This window comes from Schistocerca gregaria, chromosome 6 (genome assembly GCF_023897955.1).
Source record: "Schistocerca gregaria isolate iqSchGreg1 chromosome 6, iqSchGreg1.2, whole genome shotgun sequence".
Taxonomy (NCBI): domain Eukaryota; kingdom Metazoa; phylum Arthropoda; class Insecta; order Orthoptera; family Acrididae; genus Schistocerca; species Schistocerca gregaria.
Window position 1 is genome coordinate 373,928,054 of NC_064925.1, and position 24,874 is coordinate 373,952,927.

Genomic DNA, 24,874 nt, shown 5'->3' on the forward strand with positions numbered 1-24,874 from the left:
CTTTTCAGTTTTATTGATGAAATGAAAACATCTACTTATTTGAAATATATTTCAACTGAACTGTCTTTAGCAGGGAAACTTTTCTAGGTTTTGCCTACAGACGCCACATAATTTTCTTCATTTATATGTCATTTTCAGTTAACTAATCTAAGTGCAAGTCACATAAAGCATATTCTTTCACATCTGCATTGCACTTATCTTTCATATAAGGATACGCTGACACTGATCAGTTATTTTAGAAATTAGAAGATACATCTTCTTGTAGTTTATGTTCAAGGACCCCTTTGTAGGTCTTTTGCGCTATGAAAGTTGCTTCACTACCGAACGTTTCACGGGCTGTTCAGTTTTAGGTCAATTTTCATGCAAAGAGGAATATTTTTCATGGTATCAATATTGGAATCATAACTTGCTATGCACTCACAGGTTAAATTTAAAAATTTGTGTAACATTTCTCTCTGTTTTTATATGCAAAGTGCTACTCAGTATAAAGTGTCTGGCGACATTATCCAAGGGTATCACTTTGCAGTTTCCTTGAGTTTTCTGAGATAACATTCAAGACAAAAATTGAAAGATCTTCCACTGTATAAGCAGGTCGAGAGCGTCGAACTGTTGCACAGCTCGAAGTCGCGTGGGCTATGGAATTTTCGCAGCAGCCCTCACATACAGCGTGACGCCGTATGGTGTTACAGACTTTCATGGATGATCGGGAAGGGTAAATGCATTAATTCGAGGTAATGACACTAGTCTATAAACGACCACGTCGAAAGGCATAAGCTAAAAATTTACTCAGTTCCCTCTTAGCCCCACTTAGTTGGGAATCTGAGGGTCCCAACTTCGGAACCCTGATCATAAGGACGGAATTCCCGTTCAGTATTCCATACTACCCTCAAATAACTTCCCGTGTTGATGGAATAGTAACGGTGCATGTAACTTGATGGCAGAGAGCCTCAAAATCCCAAAACTAAAGTACAGTAGTAATGAATTCCACTTAGGTGCACAAGTTCCACAAACTGCTTGCTTTACAACAGTTGTTCGTAATGGCGACCCCCAACGTCAATGCAGGCATGTCATCGTTGCACAAAGTTCTGTAGTACTGGTTGTAACATCCCCGGTGTCGTTTGAACAGTGTTGCAGGCAGCGAGAAGTCTTGCCAGGAGATCCTCTTCAGTCTCGACAGCCGCCTCGTACGCAACACTTGCCGCTTGGCCTCACAAGAAGAAATCGTGTGGGATAAAGATCATGTGAACATGCTGGCCACGAAACAGGACCCCCTCTGCCTATTTACTTTCCAAGGAATGCCTCATTCAAGTGTTCACGAATCCTCAGTCCAAAGTAAGTCATGTTGAAACCACATCTCTTGACGAATAACAAGTTGGTTACATTCCATGAACCTGGGTCGTCGTGTGTTTCCCTATGAGAAGAAGTCGAACGATTTCGACTTGGTCGTTTCCAGGCCAGTGTCTGTCACCTCAAATTGATGCATTTATCCTTCATCACCGCACCTGGGAGTTTTTAACATTATCATGGTAACAACCTGCATAAGATTTTCCCAGCCTTAAACCCGCGTCACATTTTGTTTGAAACTTGAGCTTTTCAAAATATCGCCCTTTTTCATCAACACAGGAGGTGACTGAGAGCTGCGAACAATGAGTGTCTCTTATATGGTAGAGATGTCAGTCACCTCCTGAATGTAAATGGTGGAAAGGGTTGGTGTGTTCGAAAGCTCCAGTTCAAAATCAAGAAAATACTATACGTGTATTTCACTGTAGCTATACTTGGAATTCTAACATGGACAGCTAAAGTTTGTGGAGGTACGCAATGTTTCGGCCCCTTCCTTCTTACGGAGAAGAGTGAGTGTGAGAATTCATCTGTACCAGGCGTCTGACCTGCGTGGTGACGTAGTCCCCGAAGCCGATGGTGGCAAAGGAGACGAAGCAGAAGTAGAGCGCCTCGAAGAAGGACCAGTCCTCGACGGGCGAGTAGACGGCAGCCGCGCACGACGCCACGCACACCGACGCCGCCGCCAGGTACAGCATCACCTGCGCAGTGACACCACGGGCTCACTCAATACCTGTTTACAGAGAAACACGCTTGCACCGAAAGCCAGTTCTGGACTTAGCATAAGGGAGCACCCAATCCCTGTCGAGTGACACAAAGGGGTATGCTAGTGAGGTCATCTGCTGAGTTCTGAACCACTCCAGTGTAGTCGTTGAATGTGGGGCTCGGAATGGACCCCATATATGTCACTGTTAGGTACAATGTTGCTGTGTAGCGGATAAAAAAGGGAAATATACGAAATTCACAGAAGATAACTTTTGGTTTCCCCAACTGATTTGATACAGCCCACAAAAAATTTCTCTGCTATGACAACCTCTTCAACTCAGAGGAGCACCTACACCCAGCTACCTCAATTACGCTATCTGATCAAGAGTATTTGGACACCTACTTGTGGACATTTATGTAGGTATGTCCACCCTTGGCTTTTATGACGGTTTGTATCCTGCTAGAGACACATTCAGTGAGGTGTCTGAAAGTTTGTATATGAGTGGTTGCCCACTCTCCCTCAGGAATCAAAATGTGAGACGGTAGGTGTTCTGGGTTGTGGAGCGAAGTCGAGATTCTAACTCATCCCAAAGGTGTTCCATTGACTTCATGTCGAGACTCTGCGAAGGCCTGTCTGCTTGAGGAGTGTTATTGTCCTCATACTACTGCATCACTGATACTGTTTTATGACAAGGTGCGCTGTCATGCGCATATGAGTACAAGCAATCATCTCCAAACTGTTCCTTGTCTGTGCATGGTACACATTTCCAGAAGATATGTTCATACCTGCCAGCATATAGTGTTCTCTTAAGCATTATAATAGGACCACACTCTAACCATGAGAACATCCCCATATGGTAACACCACCTCCATACTTCACTGTTGACACTTCACATGATGGCACTCAGTATTTTCCAAGCATGAAACTCTTCCATCGGATTGCCACAGGGTGCAGCGTGATTCATCGCTCCAGATTACTGGTTTCCAGTCGTCCACAGTCCAGTGGCATACCTTTTTATACAACACTTCATGAGTCGCCTAGCACTGACTAGAGGAATGTGTGGCTTATGAGAAGCTGCTCGAGCATTTCACCAAATTGTTTTTACTCCCTGCTTACAGTCATAGCATTACCTGGACTGCTAGTAGCACTTTGGAACTCACAGGTAATTCCTTCCGCTGATTTCGCGTGATTTATTACAACTGTACTCCATAATGCTGGACAGCCCCCGTCCGTCAGCACGTGAGGTCTGTCTGGTCTGTTTTTAGGTGTGCTGTTCCTTCGCGTGATCACATTACTATCACATCACCAATAGCCAACAAACGCAGCTGTAGTGTCGTTGAAACGTCCCAGATGCTTTTGTTACTCAGGTGATAGGCAATAACTAGTCTACACTGGTAGTCCCTGAGCTATCCTGACCGGTCCATTCTGCTGTTACTGCCTCTCTGCTGACAATGCAATACTCCTGGTATCCTTTTATTCTGATGGGCCTGCCTTCCTTGACGTCTAGTGGTCCAGTCCAGGTTACTAAACTTTCCAGATATGTTTGATCAGATAGTGTATTTGTGGTACATATTCCAATGTCTGTGTTTCCCGACAGTTTTTACTCTCTGCAGCCCTTCTGCTACTGTGTAACTCCCTGATACCTCAACATGGCCTAGGTTTCTCTATCTTCATCAGTATTTTCCTCATATTTTTTTCTTCGCTGATTCTCATTTCCTATCTCACCATCACATTTAAATTTCAACCTCTTCCTTCAGCAACACTTCGCAAACTGATGTTACTGTCGCCTACACAGCTGATTTTCAAGATATGAGGGTGCATACCTGGAAGACTCAGTGGGACAACACTGTTAAGTGCGGACGAGTCTACTACCTCTCTCTTCCCGAACATCGAAGAATCGTCGGAAACATACCATATCAATCCCATTCCCGGCATGGTGCGTCTTTTGACAAGACACTGCCCGTGCGGCACTCATCTCCAACTGATACTCAAGCTAAGTTGCATCTGGGATTGTGGAGATGAAGGAGGTGCATAATATATTGATTTCCACTGCGCTCTATTTAACACCTGTTGGCGCGTGTGCCAAACATGGCCTCTAATTTCAGCGTGAATGCAGAGCGATCGTCAGGCAGTGGAAATGCAAGTGTCCAGTAGCGACTCGTTGTACCTGAAGCTCACACTCTCATATTTAGGCGAACACCATCCTTGTCAACACCCAGATGAAAAACTTAGGTTTCGATAGGCACTAATAACATATTACTGCTTTAGTTATAATAACAGCAGCTGTAAGATGTTTCCAACACTAAATATACTTTTAACCTTATAACGCAGCACAATGTTGGCTATGTAACACTAGCAACTGCCCTGGTAATGGAACACAGACTCTACATTTTTGTATTGCCTGAGCCAAATTTGGAGGACTATACAGAATTAGCTGTGGGGGTGTAGATGTTTTCCTTCATTGTTAAGGTCAACCTGCTTTTCAGCCAATTAACAAGGAAATGTAATCAGGTGAAAGAATAATAAACAGGAAGGTGAGATATTTACAATGAATTAAAACAAAGAAATAAAAATGAAAACAGTAAATCTGGAAATAAATAGGAAGTTTTCAAAAGCAAGAGAAATGAATTCCTTCGCCTTAGTTAAAAACAGTTGTAATACCAGGTAAAAAATAGAAACAAAATAGGACTATACTTAAAAATGTTTTTAAAAACCTTGATACACAAGACTGATGTTAAAAAGAACTACTTCACTGGCACTAAAGCTGGAATGCCTTGCCCTGGTGTAGGGGGGTAGAAGGGAGTGGTATATGGATGAGGATATATGGATGAGGACTGGTGCAAATATATCGATGAGGTAGAAGTGGCTGTTGGAACACAAGAGAAATTGACGTGGAAGGGATATTAGTAAGGCCAAAATCTAATGAGGGAATAGGCCCGGTGAAAGAAGGATGCGAGAGGAGAATGGGGATAGGGAAAATGCAGGGAAGGGAGGGGAAGTCCCGACGAGATGGAATGTGTAAGGTGGGTTTAAGGTTGGTAGGATGGGTAAATGTCGGGACAGAGCTCGTGATCTGGGAGGGGGAGACGTTTGAAGTTCCTTTGCGAGAGTATGTAGAGGGTATGTAGATGAAGGTTTGGCGGAGGGGCGGCAGCGTGCTAGGATTGGTCAATAATGGCGAAACTATAGAATTAACGGAGTCGAGTTTGTGGATGACCCAAGTTGTTTGGAGGTGTTCAGTGTGATTGAGGAGAGGTGTTAATTTGATGGGTTGCTAAGGGATCCGTGTGAGGGAAGGTAGCCAGATGCGGAATACGAATTGGAGTGCATGGTGTTCAAGGATCAGGAGGGACAAATAGAATTTGGAGGGGAGATGCGACGAGTGGGGAGAGGGTGGAAATCCACCTAACATTTGCATATCAAATGGTGGGTTGGATCGCGGTTTTGGAGGTGTGGAGGATAGTGGAGGGGTACAATCCCAAGTTCTGCAAGTTAGTAGTTTTAGTAGTTTAAATCTCTTGTGGGCTTCCTTATGGGTGCTTAGCAAATGAGGTTTCCACGATAGTTGTTGATAGATTCTTACTCCAAGGTATTTTAGTCTGTTAGTTAACTTCGTGGAGACGGAAGATGCATAAGGTGTATCCTACAATTATTGCCTGTGTTTTCAGAGGACTGATCTTCAGCAGCCATTGGTTGCACCAGGATGTGAACTGATCTAGGTGGGGTTGGAGGACCCGTTGGGATTTCTGGAATTAAGAATAAAGGTGGGTGAAAGCGGTGTTATCAGCACACTGAAGGAGATTTATTGGTGGAGGCGTATCAGTAGTGTGCAAGAGATAAAGGAGATGAGAGGGGACGCAGCCTTGGGGCACACCTACAGTGGGATGGAAGGTATGGGAATTTGTGTTGTTAATGACGACAAAGGATGGATGATTAGGGAGGAACGGTGCAATAGGACAGACATAATAAATTGTAAATGCGTATGCCTAGCGTTTGAAGGGGAGACTGGAGTGTAATGCATGAATGCGGGCATTCTCTAGGTCGATGGAGACGAAGATAGAGGATTTATGGGTGTAGAGCTGATGAGACGAGAGATACGTGATACGTGAGATGGAGGAGAAGATGGGATGGAAGCCACGCTGGTTAACGGGAAAGATATGGTGCTACATCAGGTGTTGTTGGTGTAGTGTGCTTCAGGAGAGGATGGATTTGAAGACCTAGAAGTAGGATTTGAAGACCTTGAAGACCTTGAAGAACTCTGTGGAGAGGATAGTGGTGTGAAGGATTGGGAGGGTGGCTAGAATGGAGAGGGGACACTCTTTAAGGTGTCGATGAGTGACTGTCCAAGCACTGGAAGTTGTGAATCAGGTGAAAGGGGTATTGATGTATTCGTGGATGGTAGGGAAGGGGGAGTAATGTTATACTCTAAGGCTGTGATGCGAACTTAACCCACATCTCCTACTTTCTGTTTCAAACTTTTAGTTAGATTTATTCAATATTTCCCCACTGATTATATCTCTCAGATTAATCGTAACAGGATGCACAAATCAATATTAGAGCATCCCTCACCATTCTCGACCTCTGTCGAATATTGCGCCACTTGAATCACATGCACGGTAATGACACTGCATGCATGCCCTCTGTAGAATGTCGCATACTCGTAGACAAGCTAGATGTATTATTAGGCACTTTTTATTTACTTCTGAAGATATTACAGAAGTTATCCGGTCCCATGCCTTAACCAGTTGAAAGCTGACAAGTGATATTACAAGTACGCAACAAGAAGAATCTGGCACTTACCCAGTAAACAGATGGCTTCCAGTTGTCGAGCATAGAGTCATCGATATCGTCATCGATGTAGTCCTGACTTGGGAGTGAAGCACGTGAAAGCCGTCTGGAAGCAGAAGAAGAAGAAAAAAAATGATTTCAACAAGTTGCACTCTGTACTGTGACATCTAAACTTAGACTTTTGTCCCCTCTTTGTAAGTTAAGAAGCTGAAATAAATGATATGACTGTATATAGACAGCAGGAAGAGACGAAGGTTTAAGAATCAAGAACCAATCGATTTTCAGAACAATTAATTAACTCCAAATATCAGTAGATTCTTAAAAAAAGTTTTGAATAAAACGTCAACGCTAGTGGGACTTTCCTGTTCGTTTTAAAACCAAGACCACTTTTAATCTCCAAGGCTATTATCTCGTGATGTGTGTCAAACGTCAAGTAGTATATGTCAGAATACTACTAGTACACATCAGATACCCAGTGTTTATGTTAGACGTCCAGTGCTATAATTCAGACGTCGAGTGATACATGCCAAACGTCCAATGTTATGTGTCATATGCTAGAATTCGAGTTGTACGTGTCAGACATACAGTAGTATACGTCAGATGTCTGTCCAGTGATATATATCAGATTTCCAGAGAAAATGACAAGCTCGTTTTGCATTATGTGACAGGATGTGTGACATATACCACTGGACATCTGGGATGTTTGATATATAGCACTGGATAATGGCTTCAGAAGCCGAAACTAATCTTGGCTTTAAAATAAAAAGCGGAACAGATGCTGCCATTTTATTTGAAATCAGTTCAACAGTTGCAGAACCTGCATCAAGTTGTCCCAAAAACTGGACAAGAAGTTTCTTCTTAGACTGCGGTAGTTGTAAGAAATTTTGAAATGTTTCGACTATGCTGACGCGATCACTGAATCTGACATCACCGCCGGCCGGTGTAGCCGAGCGGTTCTAGGCGCGTCAGTCTGGAACAGCGCGACCTCTACGGTCTCGGTTATGGATGTGTGTGATGTCCGTAGGTTAGTTAGGTTTACTTAGTACTAGGTTCTAGCTGACGGATGACTTCAGATGTTAAGTCCCATAGTGCTCAGAGCCATTTGAACCATTTTCTGACTTCACCCTGTGTACTAATGCAAAAAGTTGTTTCGTGCAAGATGATTAAAAAGAGAGTTACTGATGACACTTTCCCCCTTAATAACGCTGCAGATGCGCTCTGAACATGATAGTTGGGTCAGCAACACCCGTCTCTCAAAACAAAAAAGTAAATCTGCTATTTGATGCTCGCAGGGTATAAATACACTCCTGGAAATTGAAATAAGAACACCGTGAATTCATTGTCTCAGGAAGGGGAAACTTTATTGACACATTCCTGGGGTCAGATACATCACATGATCACACTGACAGAACCACAAGCACATGAACACAGGCAACAGAGCATGCACAATGTCGGCACTAGTACAGTGTATATCCACCTTTCGCAGCAATTCAGGCTGCTAAAATCCCATGGAGACGATTGTAGAGATGCTGGATGTAGTCCTGTGGAACGGCTTCCCATGCCATTTCCACCTGGCGCCTCAGTTGGACCAGCGTTCCTGCTGGACGTGCAGACCGCGTGAGACGACACTTCATCCAGTACCAAACATGCTCAATGGGCAACAGATCCGGAGATCTTGCTGGCCAGGGTAGTTGACTTACACCTTCTAGAGCACGTTGGGTGGCACGGGATACATGCGGACGTGCATTGTCCTGTTGGATCAGCAAGTTCCCATGCCGGTCTAGGAATGGTAGAATGATGGGTTCGATGACGGTTTGGATGTACCGTGCACTATTCAGTGTCCCTTCGACGATCACCAGAGGTGTACGGCCAGTGTAGGAGATCGCTCCCTACACCATGATGCCGGGTGTTGGCCCTGTGTGCCTCGGTCGTATGCAGTCCTGATTGTGGCGCTCACCTGCACGGCGCCAAACACACATACGACCATCATTGGCACCAAGGCAGAAGCGACTCTCTTCGCTGAAGACGACACGTCTCCATTCGTCCCTCCATTCACGCCTGTCGTGACACCACTGGAGGCGGGCTGCACGATGTTGGGGCGTGAGCGGAAGACGGCCTAACGGTGTGCAGGACCGTAGCCCAGATTCCTGGAGACGGTTGCGAATGGTCCTCGCCGATACCCCAGGAGCAACAGTGTCCCTAATTTGCTGGGAAGTAGCGGTGCGGTCCCCTACGGTACTGCGTAGGATTCTACGGTCTTGGCGTGCATTCGTGCGTCGCTATGGTGCGGTCCCAGGTCGACGGGCACGTGCACCTTCCGCCGACCACTGGCGACAACATCGATGTACTGTGGAGACCTCACGCCCCACATGTTGAGCAATTCGGCGGTACGTCCACCCGGCCTCCCGCATGCCCACTATACGCCCTCGCTCAAAGTCCGTCAACTGCACATACGGTTCACGTCCACGCTGTCGCGGCATGCTACCAGTGTTAAAGACTGCGATGGAGCTCCGTATGCCACGGCAAACTGGCTGACACTGACGGCGGCGGTGCACAAATACTGCGCAGCTAGCGCCATTCGACGGCCAACACCGCGGTTCCTGGTGTGTCCGCTGTGCCGTGCGTGTGATCATTGCTTGTACAGCCCTCTCGCAGTGTCCGGAGCAAGTATGGTGGGTCTGACACACCGGTGTCAATGTGTTCTTTTTTCCATTTCCAGGAGTGTATTTTGCTGTCACTTGCAGTTTGTATTTATACTGAGTTCAATCAAACTGTATTGCGGTGTGGGACGTTTCTTACCGCACTAAATGATTTTGTTTGTTTCTGTTTATGGTAATGAGCAATGGCTGCTCCGTAGAGCCTGCGTGTGCTAGCAGCCAAGTGGAAGATACTGGGGAGCCACTCTGTGCACAAGGAGTGAACGGCTGGTCTGAAACCTCTGACAGATGTTCTGCAGTCGCTCACCGACGAAATACACCGACAGTGTTACCTCGTGAGGCACTAGTCGAATATTTATCTACCTTTTTGAGTATGTTTAAACTTACATTACATTCTAAAATTATGTCCTTCGTCACATACATGCACGAATACACCTTTGCACTTGCTGTACTTTGCACACCAACTGTCTCCGAATATTATGTTGGGAAATTTCTTACTTGCCTGAAGCACACGTCGTGTCCCTTCAAGAACACTGCTAGTGGGAGACTTTCCGTCACTCTATGGGAGTCAAACAATGGTATCGCCTAGCCAGTCAAGAAATGTGTGCAATCGAGAAGGTGTTTGTGAAGTGAATTGCAGCGTTGGGCCTTGCGTCATTGTGATGGATTATGGTGTTTGGTACCCTGGTCGTTAAGGGTATGATCACAAAGCTTACCATTCCTGCCATACTAGACAGCATACGTCTCAGCTTTACAATCACCAACTCAGTCCTATTGCCACACCCAATATCTGCCCACTCTATGATTAAAGGGGTTTGAGAAGTATTTTTCTCGTGTTTGGTTACTTCCTGCAACCTTTCACCCGCCTGTGTGCGGGTACGTTGACGCCGATATGAGCACCACAAATGGAAGCGAGACACATCGCTGAACATCACAGAATGCCACTCAGAGCCCCCATTCACTCTGGATCTACACCATGTTAGTTAGTCTGTGTTGTCTGTGGTATAACGTCAGCGGTAAGCTACGCATGGTAATTCGAGAACTCAAACCAGCTTCGAGGAATCTGTTCCCGACGTTGACAGTCTCACTGTAACCTCTGCCCAGATATCAGCTGTGGTGATCCATCTACTCGTGAGAGTCAGTCAAAGAGTCCTACGATAAGGTGTAGTCCTTCTGGAAGGACCCAGGCCTAGCACTTTGCAATGCGATTTCAATCTGAAAAATTTCATTGACGTTAGATACACTCAGTAGAAATCATGTACTAGCACTATTCATCAATTATGTAAGTGTCGTTCACTGTACTGAAAATCCTGTAAATGAGCTTGCATTGGGATGAATTTTTGATCAGCATCTTCGACACACAGAGAAGTACTAGCGTGTCAGTATGGTGGCTGTAGCAGAACACTGTAAAAGAGCATTAATAGCTTCCCAAGTGCTCAAATAATGCTGTAAATATCTGTAATATAAGTAAAATGTCTGTAATCTTTTCGTTATGAATTTGTTTTAAAAACAACTGCTGGGCTGACTCACCTTCATGTATCATTTTCATTCTGGTGACTCTCCAGTTTGCGCGGAAAGCAGAAGGTGGTCTAGTTCTATCTCTGTTTAAAACGTAGAGTAATTACATTTGAATCAAAGATAGACTGTTTGAACTTAATATTACCATTGCTCCCTAGCCTAACCTGATGTTAAATTTCTTCCAGCTTTTTTTGCGGTGAGCAACGAACGAAGTTGGGCTTCACTATACATGGTGATGCTACTGATCGGTCGCCATTGCTGCAGCCTTAAACGCAAATTGCTTGGGCAAGAAAGGAGCCTGCACTTATTCTCTATACATTTCACGAAGTCCGATAACATTTAAAGAATCATTGCAATGCCATTAAATACTGGCAATGAAATACTGTTATTTCTTTCGACAGTCATGTATTCCCTCTTTCTCATCTTCCTATCCATTTAAAACAATGTCCGTATATTACTACAGATGGGGAGAAGTTACAGTAAGTTCACGCAAGGTATTATTCTTGAACTAATTCCGTTACCGTCAGTGTGAAAGCAAGTGGCTAACTACCGAGGCAAATGAGAATGTGCTTCACCAGGCGTCGGTACGTCTTTACCAATAATTAGAAGGTCTCTTGTCTGTGCGTCCGCAAGCCACAGTTGTTGTTATTAACATTATTTTCATTCGACTAATCATCACAGGAAATACTTGGTATTTCAAGCAGTCGAAATGACACCATACTGATAAGACTGACGCGGGGTTAATCATGTCCCCTTGTGGTGAGATGCAGTGTCCCATTAAAAGTATCGGGACGCCCTATTGTAATGCAGAATTTACCCGTTAGATGTCATGTGCGGCGGACCCAGCAGAATAAAAGGAAACGGCGGACACTGCGCTGTCATTACTAAGGTTGATCTAAAGACCACAGCGACTTAGCAAGTCGGCTAGTCATTATATGTCACCCCGAAACGAATCATGGACATTTCAGTCCTCCTAAAGCAGCTCAGGTTGATTGTTGGTGATGGGACGCAAAGCAACAATCGCAGCTAACCCAAGACGAGACAGAGCTCGTTAGCTGACGTAGAGGAACCGACAAGTACTGCGGAAAGTGTTTATAAAAATAGCATGAACTCAGCGGATAGAATCAGTCATGAGTTCCAAAGTGCTAGCAAAATGACAGTGCGGATGAAGTGGCGTTACGGTATGGGGGTGTTTTCCATCGTTAGGTATGGTTTCCTCACTTTGCTCAAGAAAATGATACCTTTGGAGGATATGAACACATTTTACACCAGTTAATACTGTGTACAGTAGAGGAAACAGTTTGGAGACGATGATTGTATCATTTTGGATCCACTCCTATTCAATTTTCCAATCAGCATCTCAACAAGCAAAACTGAAACTTTTGTAGATAATGCTTGCGTTATAATACGCTAAGATAACAAAACTCACGAGATACCTTCCATTATTGTGTTGGACCTCATTACGTCCGGAGTAGTGCAGCAACTCGACCTGGCATGGACTCAAGTTGTTGAAAGTCCCCTCCAGAAATATTGGGCCATGCTGCCTCTCTCCATAACTGAAAAAGTGTTACAGGCGCAGGATTTTGTGCACGAAGTGACATCTCGATTGTGTCCCATAAATGTTCTAGGGGACTGATGACCTCAGAAGTTACGTCTCATGGTGCTCAGAGCCGTTTTAAGATTAATACGTGGTGTTTACTCACGTACGTCATGTAGGTACTTCTTCAAGGAGCTAGGCATCACAGTACATATATTCGCTAATGAAATTCGTCATAAGTAGCCTATCAAAATTTGACAAGCAGTTTGACGCGCATACCTACAACACTAGAGCGAAAAATGGCCTTCATTACCCATTATTGAAGCTGTCATTGGCTAAGAAAGAGTCCCATATCTAACAATATAAATAAACTAATTAAATAACTTTGTAATCATTTGTCCGATAACATGAAATTTGTGACAGGCAATGAAGCAAGTTTTACGTCTAATATAAAATCATTTCTCTTGGACAAGTCATTCTACTCAACTGACGAATGTCCACTTAAAGACTGGCAGCCAGTAAAGCAAAAAAGATGTTTTGTTGCGTGAGTAGGGCTAAAAATAACAGTGGGTTCCTTAATGTTAACACTAATCATATGTATATAACCTGTAACCTGATCTGTTCCACGTCATTTCGCTAAAAGAACCGTTCAAATGATATCCGAACGTGTGACTAACTAACTAACTAACTAACACGACATGACAGTGCATCATGTCATAAAGCAGCATCTGTGTGTCAATAATTTATAGACAGTAACATTTCTGAAATGGACTGGCTTTCCCTGAGCTCTGATCTGAAACCGGTGGAATGCCTTCGGGATGTGTTAGTACGCCGACGTCGCTCCAGACTCCACCCTCAGTTATTCAGCGGTATGAAGTTCATTTTTCGTTGCGTGAAGTTTTCCCGGACGTTAGCATGTCCATATTCTCTACACTCAAGTCGTACCGCTGTTGAGTCTGTGATTGTTAAAATTTCTTGCAGAAATATTCGCGAACCATCACTCTTGAACCTGCATGCTCTGTAACAGCTAAATCAATCCTTTCCCGGAGATGCTTAGTTGTTGATGACCGCCTGGTTCGCTCATCTCGAACAGTTCTGACGCCAATGGCAGAACACACTGACCCATCGATGAAACGATCTTAGAACCCCTCCTTTCAGGTACCAGTTTAACAGATAAATATCCGTTTGCTCTAATGTTTAGCGCGTACAATAAAATGCATCACTAATGATATCTCAAATGCGGAAGACGTTTATAAAGTCGTCATCTTCGTAAACTCCTGCAACGAACTAGCAACCGAAACCCAATGAGAATGTAACCATATTTTGGGAGTCACAAATGTCATAAGGCAGGCACATATCAGTATTGCCACAATCTATCATCAAAACATGGAGATGGCGATATATTTCGTGAATTACAACGAAATAAACTAAGATAAAATGGTTCAGATGGCTCTTAGCACTATGGAACTTAAAATCTGAGGTCATCAGTCACCTAGACTTAGAACAACTTAAACCTAAATAACCTAAGGACGCCGGAGGCGTGGCCGAGCGGTTGTAGGCGCTACAGTCTGGAACCGCGCGGCCGCTACGGTCACAGGTTCACATCCTGCGTCGGGCATGGATGTGTGTGATGTCCTTAGGTTAGTTAGGTTTAAGTAGTTCTACGTTCTAGGGGACTGATGACCTGAGAAGTTAAGTCCCATAGTGCTAAGAGCCATTTGAAAAATTTCTTAACCTAAGCACATCACACACATCCATGCCCGAGGCAGGATTCAAATCTGCGACCGTAGCAGCAGTGTAAACTAAGATGTGGTCGACAGTACCGTTGATACGGTCAGTGATTGTATACCGCCATTTTGGAATTAAGTTCGGAATGATATCATGTAATTCGTTTAACGTATTTACTTGCTGACGTCATACCCCATTTCGTTCGACAGAAGCCATAAGAAATTCGTTGCCAGGCGATGTGGTGTGTGCTAGTCAACACTCAGCTCGCTGCAGACATCTCGACTGTGGCAGTCAGTTGCCTAGCAACGAACGTCCAATAGATGTCGCTATCGAGGTTTGCTGCTCTAAAAGTTTTTGAATTATTCTCATTAACTGAAGAAATGTTCGAGTTCACGAATACTGTCTGATAGAAAGGGCTCTCCGAACTGCAGGGAGTTCAGTTTGCAACAGCCCTGGAGCTTGGGGCCTACCTCTGCACATCTCAACGGCCACCGACGTGTACGGTGGCCGGTAAGGCGAGGAGGTCGTCGGGCGAAGAACTGCAGTGTTGGCTGTAGGTTTTCACCAGCGACGTAACCGTAACGTCGGCTATGACGACACATCTCGGTGCGTACTATAAATTTTATTTCTGTATAGCCTTACTGAATTTGTTTGCGTGGCCATCCCCCACAGTAGCTGTTATAAACCATATCAGTTATTCGTTGTTTCTGGCGTTTTAAGCTCACTTCAATTAAAGTATTTTACACTAGACGCGTTCGCTTTTATTTACAAAGCATGACTGATCTTCTGTAAGTACTGAATATACACTCCTGGAAATGGAAAAAAGAACACATTGACACCGGTGTGTCAGACCCACCATACTTGCTCCGGACACTGCGAGAGGGCTGTACAAGCAATGATCACACGCACGGCACAGCGGACACACCAGGAACCGCGGTGTTGGCCGTCGAATGGCGCTAGCTGCGCAGCATTTGTGCACCGCCGCCGTCAGTGTCAGCCAGTTTGCCGTGGCATACGGAGCTCCATCGCAGTCTTTAACACTGGTAGCATGTCGCGACAGCGTGGACGTGAACCGTATGTGCAGTTGACGGACTTTGAGCGAGGGCGTATAGTGGGCATGCGGGAGGCCGGGTGGACGTACCGCCGAATTGCGCAACACGTGGGGCGTGAGGTCTCCACAGTACATCGATGTTGTCGCCAGTGGTCGGCGGAAGGTGCACGTGCCCGTCGACCTGGGACCGGACCGCAGCGACGCACGGATGCACGCCAAGACCGTAGGATCCTACGCAGTGCCGTAGGGGACCGCACCGCCACTTCCCAGCAAATTAGGGACACTGTTGCTCCTGGGGTATCGGCGAGGACCATTCGCAACCGTCTCCATGAAGCTGGGCTACGGTCCCGCACACCGTTAGGCCGTCTTCCGCTCACGCCCCAACATCGTGCAGCCCGCCTCCAGTGGTGTCGCGACAGGCGTGAATGGAGGGACGAATGGAGACGTTTCGTCTTCAGCGATGAGAGTCGCTTCTTCCTTGGTGCCAATTATGGTCGTATGCGTGTTTGGCGCCGTGCAGGCGAGCGCCACAATCAGGACTGCATACGACCGAGGCACACAGGGCCAACACCCGGCATCTTGGTGTGGGGAGCGATCTCCTACACTGGCCGTACACCTCTGGTGATCGTCGAGGGGACACTGAATAGTGCACGGTACATCCAAACCGTCATCGAACCCATCGTTCTACCATTCCTAGACCGGCAAGAAAACTTGCTGTTCCAACAGGACAATGCACGTCCGCATGTATCCCGTGCCACCCAACGTGCTCTAGAAGGTGTAAGTCAACTACCCTGGCCAGCAAGATCTCCGGATCTGTCCCCCATTGAGCATGTTTGGGACTGGATGAAGCGTCGTCTCACGCGGTCTGCACGTCCAGCACGAACACTGGTCCAACTGAGGCGCCAGGTGGAAATGGCATGGGAAGCCGTTCCACAGGACTACATCCAGCATCTCTACGATCGTCTCCATGGGAGAATAGCAGCCTGCATTGCTGCGAAAGGTGGATATACACTGTACTAGTGCCGACATTGTGCATACTCTGTTGCCTGTGTCTATGTGCCTGTGGTTCTGTCAGTGTGATCATGTGATGTATCTGACCCTAGGAATGTGTCAATAAAGTTTCCCCTTCCTGGGACAATGAATTCACGGTGTTCTTATTTCAATTTCCAGGAGTGTACAATATGTATCTAGAGTATGCTATTTCCAAAGTAAAAACACTCTTACTTTTCTAATTTTGGTGAACAGTCTACTTACGGCATTTATTCCTCTGTTTTAGATGTTTCGTAGTCAACAGCTCCTACAATCATAGTTACCGGAATTTGCTACCGAAAAACACTTGGTACCATCTTCGCCTTTCGCTATTTTTCTGCTTTTAGGAAATGGATTAACCGTTTACTGTACTGTATGTTTAGTCTTGGCGCTTCACTTCTTGTTTGCAAAACTTCATAAAAGTTGTCTTCATAGAAATGTTACCGAGTTATCAACTCAGCGCTGTGTTATTGGGTGTTCATTTATTTTTCCAGTAGTTCGTCGTTACTGCCAATATTGTAAATGAATTGTTTTTAGTGTACTTCCGCATTCGTGTGTGTGTGCGCGCGTGTGTGTGTGTTTGATGAGGCAAAGTGGGGAGAGGACAGAGAAAAAGTGTGTAATTTCAGAATATATAAAACAGAGGAATGGTACGTAAATAATTGTAGACTAAATGATAAATAAGAAAAGTTATTAATCTGTAAATAGCAAAATATACAATCGTAATATGTGTACTATATTAACAGAACGGTAACTGATGATGCTTTGGAAATAAAAGCAAAATTTGTCTAATGTCAACGACGCTTCATTTGAGGTACACGCTTAAAACAAAAAAAATACAAGTAATGATTCCTTTTTGGCATTTTTCGTTTTTACATCAGTCTTTCTTATTCCGAAATATGTAGGTGGTCTCGAGTTCGAAAACTTCGCTTTGATTTTGTTGCTTGTTTTGAGGGCAGCGGAAGTGTTCACATTGAAATTCCAAGATTTTCACTACGTAGAAACTGGTTACTAAGAACAAGTTTATTTGTGAGGCGATCCTACGCAGCAAGCCCAGAAATATTCGTTTTGTAAATAATAAGCGCCTTTTCTTACTGACTGTATTTTATTTCTCCCAGACGCTTTTCGCCTTTTTTCGCTCAAGCAGTGGCATAGTTATTCGCGTTTTTAGTTAGCATCTGCGTTTCCTCTCATCCGGCCACATACTAGAGATCGTACTACAGCTCTATTTACGAAACATAGGAATATTTTTATGTTCCGAAGTTTTTCCACTTTTCATCTTGTTTGTCCTTGTTGTTGTGATGCATTACTAGTCTTCTGTCCCTAATTATAAAGATTTGATCGAAAACTGTGATTTCAAAATGTTACTACTTCGAGTTCACTATGTGTCCCAGGCAGTGAAGATAATTCCCAAGCATTTCGTCTGGTCTGTCATCATTCATGGTGCCACTCTTCCCGTTGAAAGTCCTGTCCAAAAGTTCATCACTCCTGGCTTTTCCACTTTCATGCGTCTACCAGTAGCCATACCACACAAATTAATCTAATGCAAAGTCGTTTTGCCTCGTCGCCCGACCGTGATTGAAACACTAGGTCATCCGCGTATGTTCTTCATATAAACTTGTGCCTCATCGTCATTCCTTGGAATCGGTTCAGAAGGCCGCAGGAAACGGCTGGAGAGCGATGGTCTGCAGCTCGTGGTCGTGCGGTAGCGTTCTCGCTTCCCACACCCGGGTTCCCGGCTTCGATTCCCAGTGGGGTCAGGGATTTTCTCTGCCTCGTGATGACTGGATGTTGTGTTAGGTTTAAGTAGTTCTAAGTTCTAAGGGACTGATGACCATAGATGTTATGTCCCATAGTGCTCAGAGCCATTTGAACCATTTGAGAGCGATGGCGTAAAGTATCGTCAACAGCGGGCGCTCTTGTCTGACCGACTACGAGATGGTGATGAGTCCCATCATGGGTCCATTTACGAGCACTCTGGAGGAGGCGCCTTGGAGTAGTCGCATGACGACGGTGACAAAACTGTGTGGAAACGTCATGTGGGTCATCACTTTCATAAGGTAGGCTGGCTCGCCCAGTCAGATGCGTGGTCTAAATCTATTAACACCAATACACCCCGGAGAAAACAGTTTCCATCGCGACCACATCGTGGTGGTCGCTGAGTGAAGTTTGTATATTACTGTCCCCTTCTAGTTGGGTTTGGTTGAGTGAGACCATTTGACGTGGTACGCGTATGAAGGGTGCTACAACTATCCTGGTGTAGATCTTGTAGTCGTAGTTAAGGAGGGTCAGTGGCCCATAAGTCTGTATTCCTTTGTCATCGGATGGTTTATGGATAGGGATGATCATTCATTCCACATAGGAGGGTGGGGAAGGCCCTTGGGGAACATCAATTCGCAGTACATGGCAGTCCATCGCGAGTTAAGAGTCCTTTAAAAATGTCCTATAAAACTCTAATGGAAACCCGTTGGGCACCGGAGACTTGTTCGATGCCCCCTTATCGAGCGCTTCCATTACCTCATCCTCTGTGACTTCCGTCTTCAACTATCGTTCGACCGTCGTGCGGAAGCACGCGAATAGCGTTCGTGGGACATCATGGAAGGCCACCTCGTAATGTTCCGCTTCTTCGTAGACGTGACCGTATTCTTTTATTTCAAGTCTATGGTCACAAACGTTTCGGTCCTCAGACTACCCGTTTCGCAATGATCATCTTCAAATCTGTTTTATAGAAAACAGATATGAAAATGCTCGTCGCTGACAGAACTGGTAGTCTGAGGACCTACAAGTTTGTGATTATAGACGTGAACTAAAAGAAATGTATCCTACATTTTAGGGTCACTGTTCCATTTGGGACCATGTCGCAGCTTGCGAATTTCTGTTTGTGATATCATGCGGCGACCGTCCGGCGGTACCACCGCCTGTATTAAGGCTCTGCGGCTACGGTCTTTTTCTCTGTGATACACCGACGTCGATACTCCACAGATGCGTCAAAGACCCTCGCACGAACTGCGACCCCCTCCAGATGGCGTCGCGTAATGGAAATTATTTGGGCCTGCGCTCGCCTTATGGCAGAACTCCGATCTTGGGAAGGCGCTGTGACGGAGCGGTTCTAGGCGCTTCAGTCCGGAACCGCTCTGCTGCTATGGTCGCAGGTTCGAATCCTGCCTCGGACATGGATGTGTGTGATTTCCTTAGGTTAGTTAGGTTTAAGTAGTTCTAAGGCTATGGGACTGATGACCTCAGATGTTAGGTCCCATAGTGCTTAGAGGCATTTGAACCGTTTGAAGACCCTTGTACAGGAAGCACGCGGAGCATCGTGAAATGAAATTCCATCGCGTGGCGCCTCCACATCATCTGCTTCCTTCCGTATGCAATCAAGGCTCGGGGCAAAGTAAGCTTAACGAAACCGGCCACCATCGTAACGTCGTCGGATATGTCGGTAGGCGTCGTTCATATACGTGCGAAGCGTCTTCAATTAAGCGTCGGCCCTCAGGCTCCCTGAGCTGTACTGCATTCAATTTACATACACCGCGAGTACTCCACACACTTCTCATCGTAGGGAGACCGTACATATGTATGCTATGTGACATGAAATGGTGACGGGCATAATTCCGCATCGAGGACCACAGATTCGAGATGACGTGTGAGGTAAATTCGATGAAGGTGACTTCCAGAGTGACTTTTAACTTTTGTATATCCGCGTCAGTCGCCATGTATCATCTCCCATGTATCGGTTCATGTCCTGTTCCAGTTGCCACAGCATTATAATAGCGAAGATACTGATCCTTTAGTGCGAGCACGCAGTTGAAGTCACCTGCGAATAAGACATGTTCGTAGCGATCTAAGGGTAGTGACGCAATCTCCTCTGCGTAAAATCGGGAACGATCGCGCGACGGGCCGTAGATGTTAACGATCCGTACTCATAGCATTGTGAGCGCCAGTCCTCGCACTGGCGGCAGGTTCACCACGTCCTCGGCTATGATGCCTTCGCACTAAAGTCTCGATGTTCCTCTGGCGCCGCCTATATTGGGTGCAATGTCTGTATCGCACTCATAGAGATCGGAAAAGGTCTCGAGCCATACTTCCCGCAGAAGGGCGATGCCTACGTCTGACACACACAGCATGTCTGGCAGTAATTGCAATTTCATCGGTGTTCTAGTTGTATTACCACTCTGACGTGCGCACGGCTCGTACAAATTTATTCGCTTGGCGGGGGTCCCTGGTCACTTGTCAACATTCCGTTGATGACAAATTTCAAACACATTGACTTTTGCGCGCTTTAATTTTTCCGTAAATCCTCTATTTTGTCATATCGTTCCACCAACTGGAATTTTCCTTACAAGTTACTTTTGTGCAAGTTCTACACTGTTATAATACACTACTGGCCATTAAAATTGCTGCACCAAGAAGATGATAAACGGGTATTCATTGGACAAATATATTATACTAGAACTGATGTGTGATTACATTTTCGCAAAGTTTGGTTGCATAGATCCTGAGAAATCAGTACCCAGAACAACCACCTCTGGCCGTAATAACGGCCTTGATACACCTGGGCATTGAGTCAAACAGAGCTTGGATGGCGTGAACAGCTGCCCGTGCAGCTTCAACACGATACCACAGTTGATCAACAGTAGTGACTGGCGTATTGTGACGAGCCAGTTGCACAGCCACCATTGACCAGACGTTTTCAATTGGTGGGAGATCTGGAGAATGTGCAGGCCAGGGCAGCAGTCGAACATTTTCTGTATCCAGAAAAGCCCGTACAGGACCTGCAACATGCGGTCGTGCATTATCCTGCTCAAATGTAGGGTTTCGCACAAATCGAATGAAGAGTAGAGCCACGGGTCGTAACACATCTGAAATGTAACGTCCACTGTTCAAAGTGCCGTCAATGCGAACAACAGGTGACCGAGACGTGTAATCAATGGCACCACATACCATCACGCCAGTATGGCGATGACGAATACACGCTTCCAATGTGCGTTCACCACGATGTAGCCAAACACGGATGCGACCACCACGATGCTGTAAACAGAATCTGGATTCATCCGAAAAAATGACGTTTTGCCATTCGTGTACCCAGGTTCGTCGTTGAGTACACCGTCGCTGGCGCTCTTGTTTGTGATGCAGCGTCAAGGGTAACCGCAGACATGGTCTCCGAGCTGATAGTCCATGCTGCTGCAAAAGTCGTCGAACTGTTCATGCAGATGGTTGTTGTCTTGCAAACGTCCCCATCTGTTGACTCAGGGATCGAGACGTGGCTGCATGATCCGTTACAGCCATGCGGATAAGATGTCTTCATCCTGAGTGCTAGTGATACGAGGCCGTTGGTATCCAGCACGGCGTTCCACATTACCTTCCTGAACCCACTGCTAACAGTCACTGGATCTCGACCAACGCGAGCAGCAATGTCGCGATACGATAAACCGCGATCGCGATAGGCTGCAATCTGAATCTTATCAAAGTCGGAAACGTGATGGTACGCATTTCTCCTCCTTACCCGAGGCATCACAACAACGTTTCACCAGGCAACGCCGGTCATCTGCTGTTTGTGTATGAGATATCGGTTGGAAACTTTCCTCCTGTCAGCACGTTGTAGGTGTCGCCACCGGTGCCAACCTTTGTGAATGCTCTGAAAAGCTAATCATTTGCATATCACAGCATGTTCTTCCTGTCGGTTAAATTTCGCGTCGGTAGCACGTCATCTTCGTATTGTGGGTATTTTAATGGCCAGTAGTGTAACTATCCATGGAGAGGTGATGCCACTTTCCATAAGAAGGTGTCAGTAGTTAAATCATTGTTTTTGCTAAAGGCCGTCCAGCGCCGGAATATATCTCGAATAAGGAAATGTATCCCATGCTCGAATCGCAGAGCATCTGAATGAGTATACCATATTTCGTAATTTTCGACGGATTGTAAATTTTAAAATTTAACGGTCCACGCCACGGTATCATTCCTTTATCAATTGAGATGTTTTGACTTAGATTAAAGGCTTCTTTAAACTTTTTGGAAAAATGATCAATTATGAATTGCACTTTGAAGAGCCGGTCGGCATTATCCGGCTTATTGTTGTAGTCGGAAAAATGTAAAAATGATAATATTTGTCTGAATTCGTTGGCGAACATCGTTTTGCGAAATATCGGTCTGTCTATCAACAGATTCGTTTGCCAATAATCATCAAGCCTTTTTTTTTTACATTTCCCATAGGGATAACAAGCTCAAATCATTATCTAAGTTCGGGTCCCGAAAGTCGAAAAATTTTGCATTTTTTATTCATTTCTTTCTAATGCAGTTTTGACTGTAGTGCTTGTTGGATTCATTGCTAATACACTCCTGGAAACGGAAAAAAGAAAACATTGACACCGGTGTGTCAGACCCACCATACTTGCTTCGGACACTGCGAGAGGGCTGTACAAGCAATGATCACACGCACGGCACAGCGGACACACCAGGAACCGCGGTGTTGGCCGTCGAATGGCGCTAGCTGCGCAGCATTTGTGCACCGCCGCCGTCAGTGTCAGCCAGTTTGCCGTGACATACGGAGCTCCATCGCAGTCTTTAACACTGGTAGCATGCCGCGACAGCGTGGACGTGAACCGTATGTGCAGTTGACGGACTTTGAGCGAGGGCGTATAGTGGGCATGCGGGAGGCCGGGTGGACGTACCGCCGAATTGCGCAACACGTGGGGCGTGAGGTCTCCACAGTACATCGATGTTGTCGCTAGTGGTCGGCGGAAGGTGCACGTGCCCTTCGATCTGGGACCGGACCGCAGCGACGCACGGATGCACTCCAAGGCCGAAGGATCCTACGCAGTACCGTAGGGGACCGCACCGCCACTTCCCAGCAAATTAGGGACACTGTTGCTTCTGGGGTATCGGCGAGGACCATTCGCAACCGTCTCCATGAAGCTGGGCTACGGTCCCGCACACCGTTAGGCCGTCTTCCGCTCACGCCCCAACATCGTGCAGCCCGCCTCCAGTGGTGTCGCGACAGCCGTGAATGGAGGGACGAATGGAGACGTGTCGTCTTCAGCGATGAGAGTCGCTTCTGCCTTGGTGCCAATGATGGTCGTATGCGTGTTTGGCGCCGTGCAGGTGAGTGCCACAATCAGGACTGCATACGACCGAGGCACACAGGGCCAACACCCGGCATCATGGTGTGGGGAGCGATCTCCTACACTGGCCGTACACCTCTGGTGATCGTCGAGGGGACACTGAATAGTGCATGGTACATCCAAACCGTCATCGAACCCATCGTTCTAGCATTCCTAGACCGGCAAGGGAACTTGCTGTTCCAACAGGACAATGCTCATCCGCATGTATCCCATGCCACCCAACGTGCTCTAGAAGGTGTAAGTCAACTACCCTGGCCAGCAAGATCTCCGGATCTGTCCCCCATTGAGCATATTTGGGACTGCTGCACGTCCAGCACGAACGCTGGTCCAACTGAGGCGCCAGGTGGAAATGGCATGGCAAGCCGTTCCACAGGACTACATCCAGCATCTCTACGATCGTCTCCATGGGAGAATAGCAGTTTGGATTGCTGCGAAAGGTGGATATACACTGTACTAGTGCCGACATTGTGCATGCTCTGTTGCCTGTGTCTATGTGCCTGTGGTTCTGTCAGTGTGACCATGTGGTGTATCTGACCCCAGGAATGTGTCAATAAAGTTTCCCCTTCCTGGGACAATGAATTCACGGTGTTCTTATTTCAATTTCCAGGAGTGTATATTCAAATAGATCGTTTCCAGTATATAATTGTACGATATCCTCGACGCTCTGTGTATCTTTCGGAAATATGTCTGGACCCGGAGATCCTTCAAATTTATTACAGGTCCTCGGTAAATCAAAGTCTGGACGCTGTGCACTGTCTTCCTCGTCTGATTCATCCGAATCAGTTGACAACCGTAGCGTTCGCCGAAATCTTCTTGGACGCATTCACTATCATCGACGATTCTACTTCACTTTCATTTTTTTGATATCCAATGTCTTGTTCTCAATCGGCCAAGTCTTCCGGAACGTCAGACAGAACGTCCTTGCATTCATCGTAAATAATCGTATTGTCTCTTTCGTCTGACATGATGAAAAGACACAATTACTTATAAAAACAAAGAAACTTGTTGACGAGTGTAACTTGTTGTTAGCTAAACAAAACACCAACAGAATGCAAATGATACTTAAGTGCTGTCGCCGGCCATAGCGCTACACTATGCTCACGACACCACTGTGGTGTCGCCGGCGACGGAGCGAAACCATGCACACCATACCACTGTGGTCTCGCCGGACTGCAGAGTGTTAATGTTAACTGAGGCTGTTCTGAATCGCTGCCGCTGTTCCTCAGTGTGTAAAGCGCACACGAACGGTAAGGTTAACTTGTGCGCTGCTGGCTGGCAACGTGGTATCGCGCAAGCGTCTGCATCTTCTGCGAAGCTAATATCCGACGGGTGCCGCACCAGCCGATGCGGCTGCGTCGTCGATCTGTGCATCAGTATCGCATTCATCGGCTCAGTTCCTCTGCT

At 46.0% G+C, this 24,874-nt stretch overlaps 1 protein-coding gene across 1 annotated transcript in view; it reads right to left on the bottom strand.

Annotated features, from left to right (window-relative positions):
• Nucleotides 1–24,874, bottom strand: part of LOC126278888 (potassium channel subfamily K member 13-like) — a 413,218-nt gene that overhangs the window by 60,549 nt on the left and 327,795 nt on the right. The window contains exons 3-4 of the mRNA XM_049979162.1: nt 6,845–6,938; nt 1,887–2,039 (exon numbers count right to left, since the gene is read on the bottom strand). Coding sequence (XP_049835119.1) covers nt 1,887–2,039; nt 6,845–6,938 — 247 coding nt within the window. The remainder of the gene's footprint in view (nt 1–1,886; nt 2,040–6,844; nt 6,939–24,874) is intronic.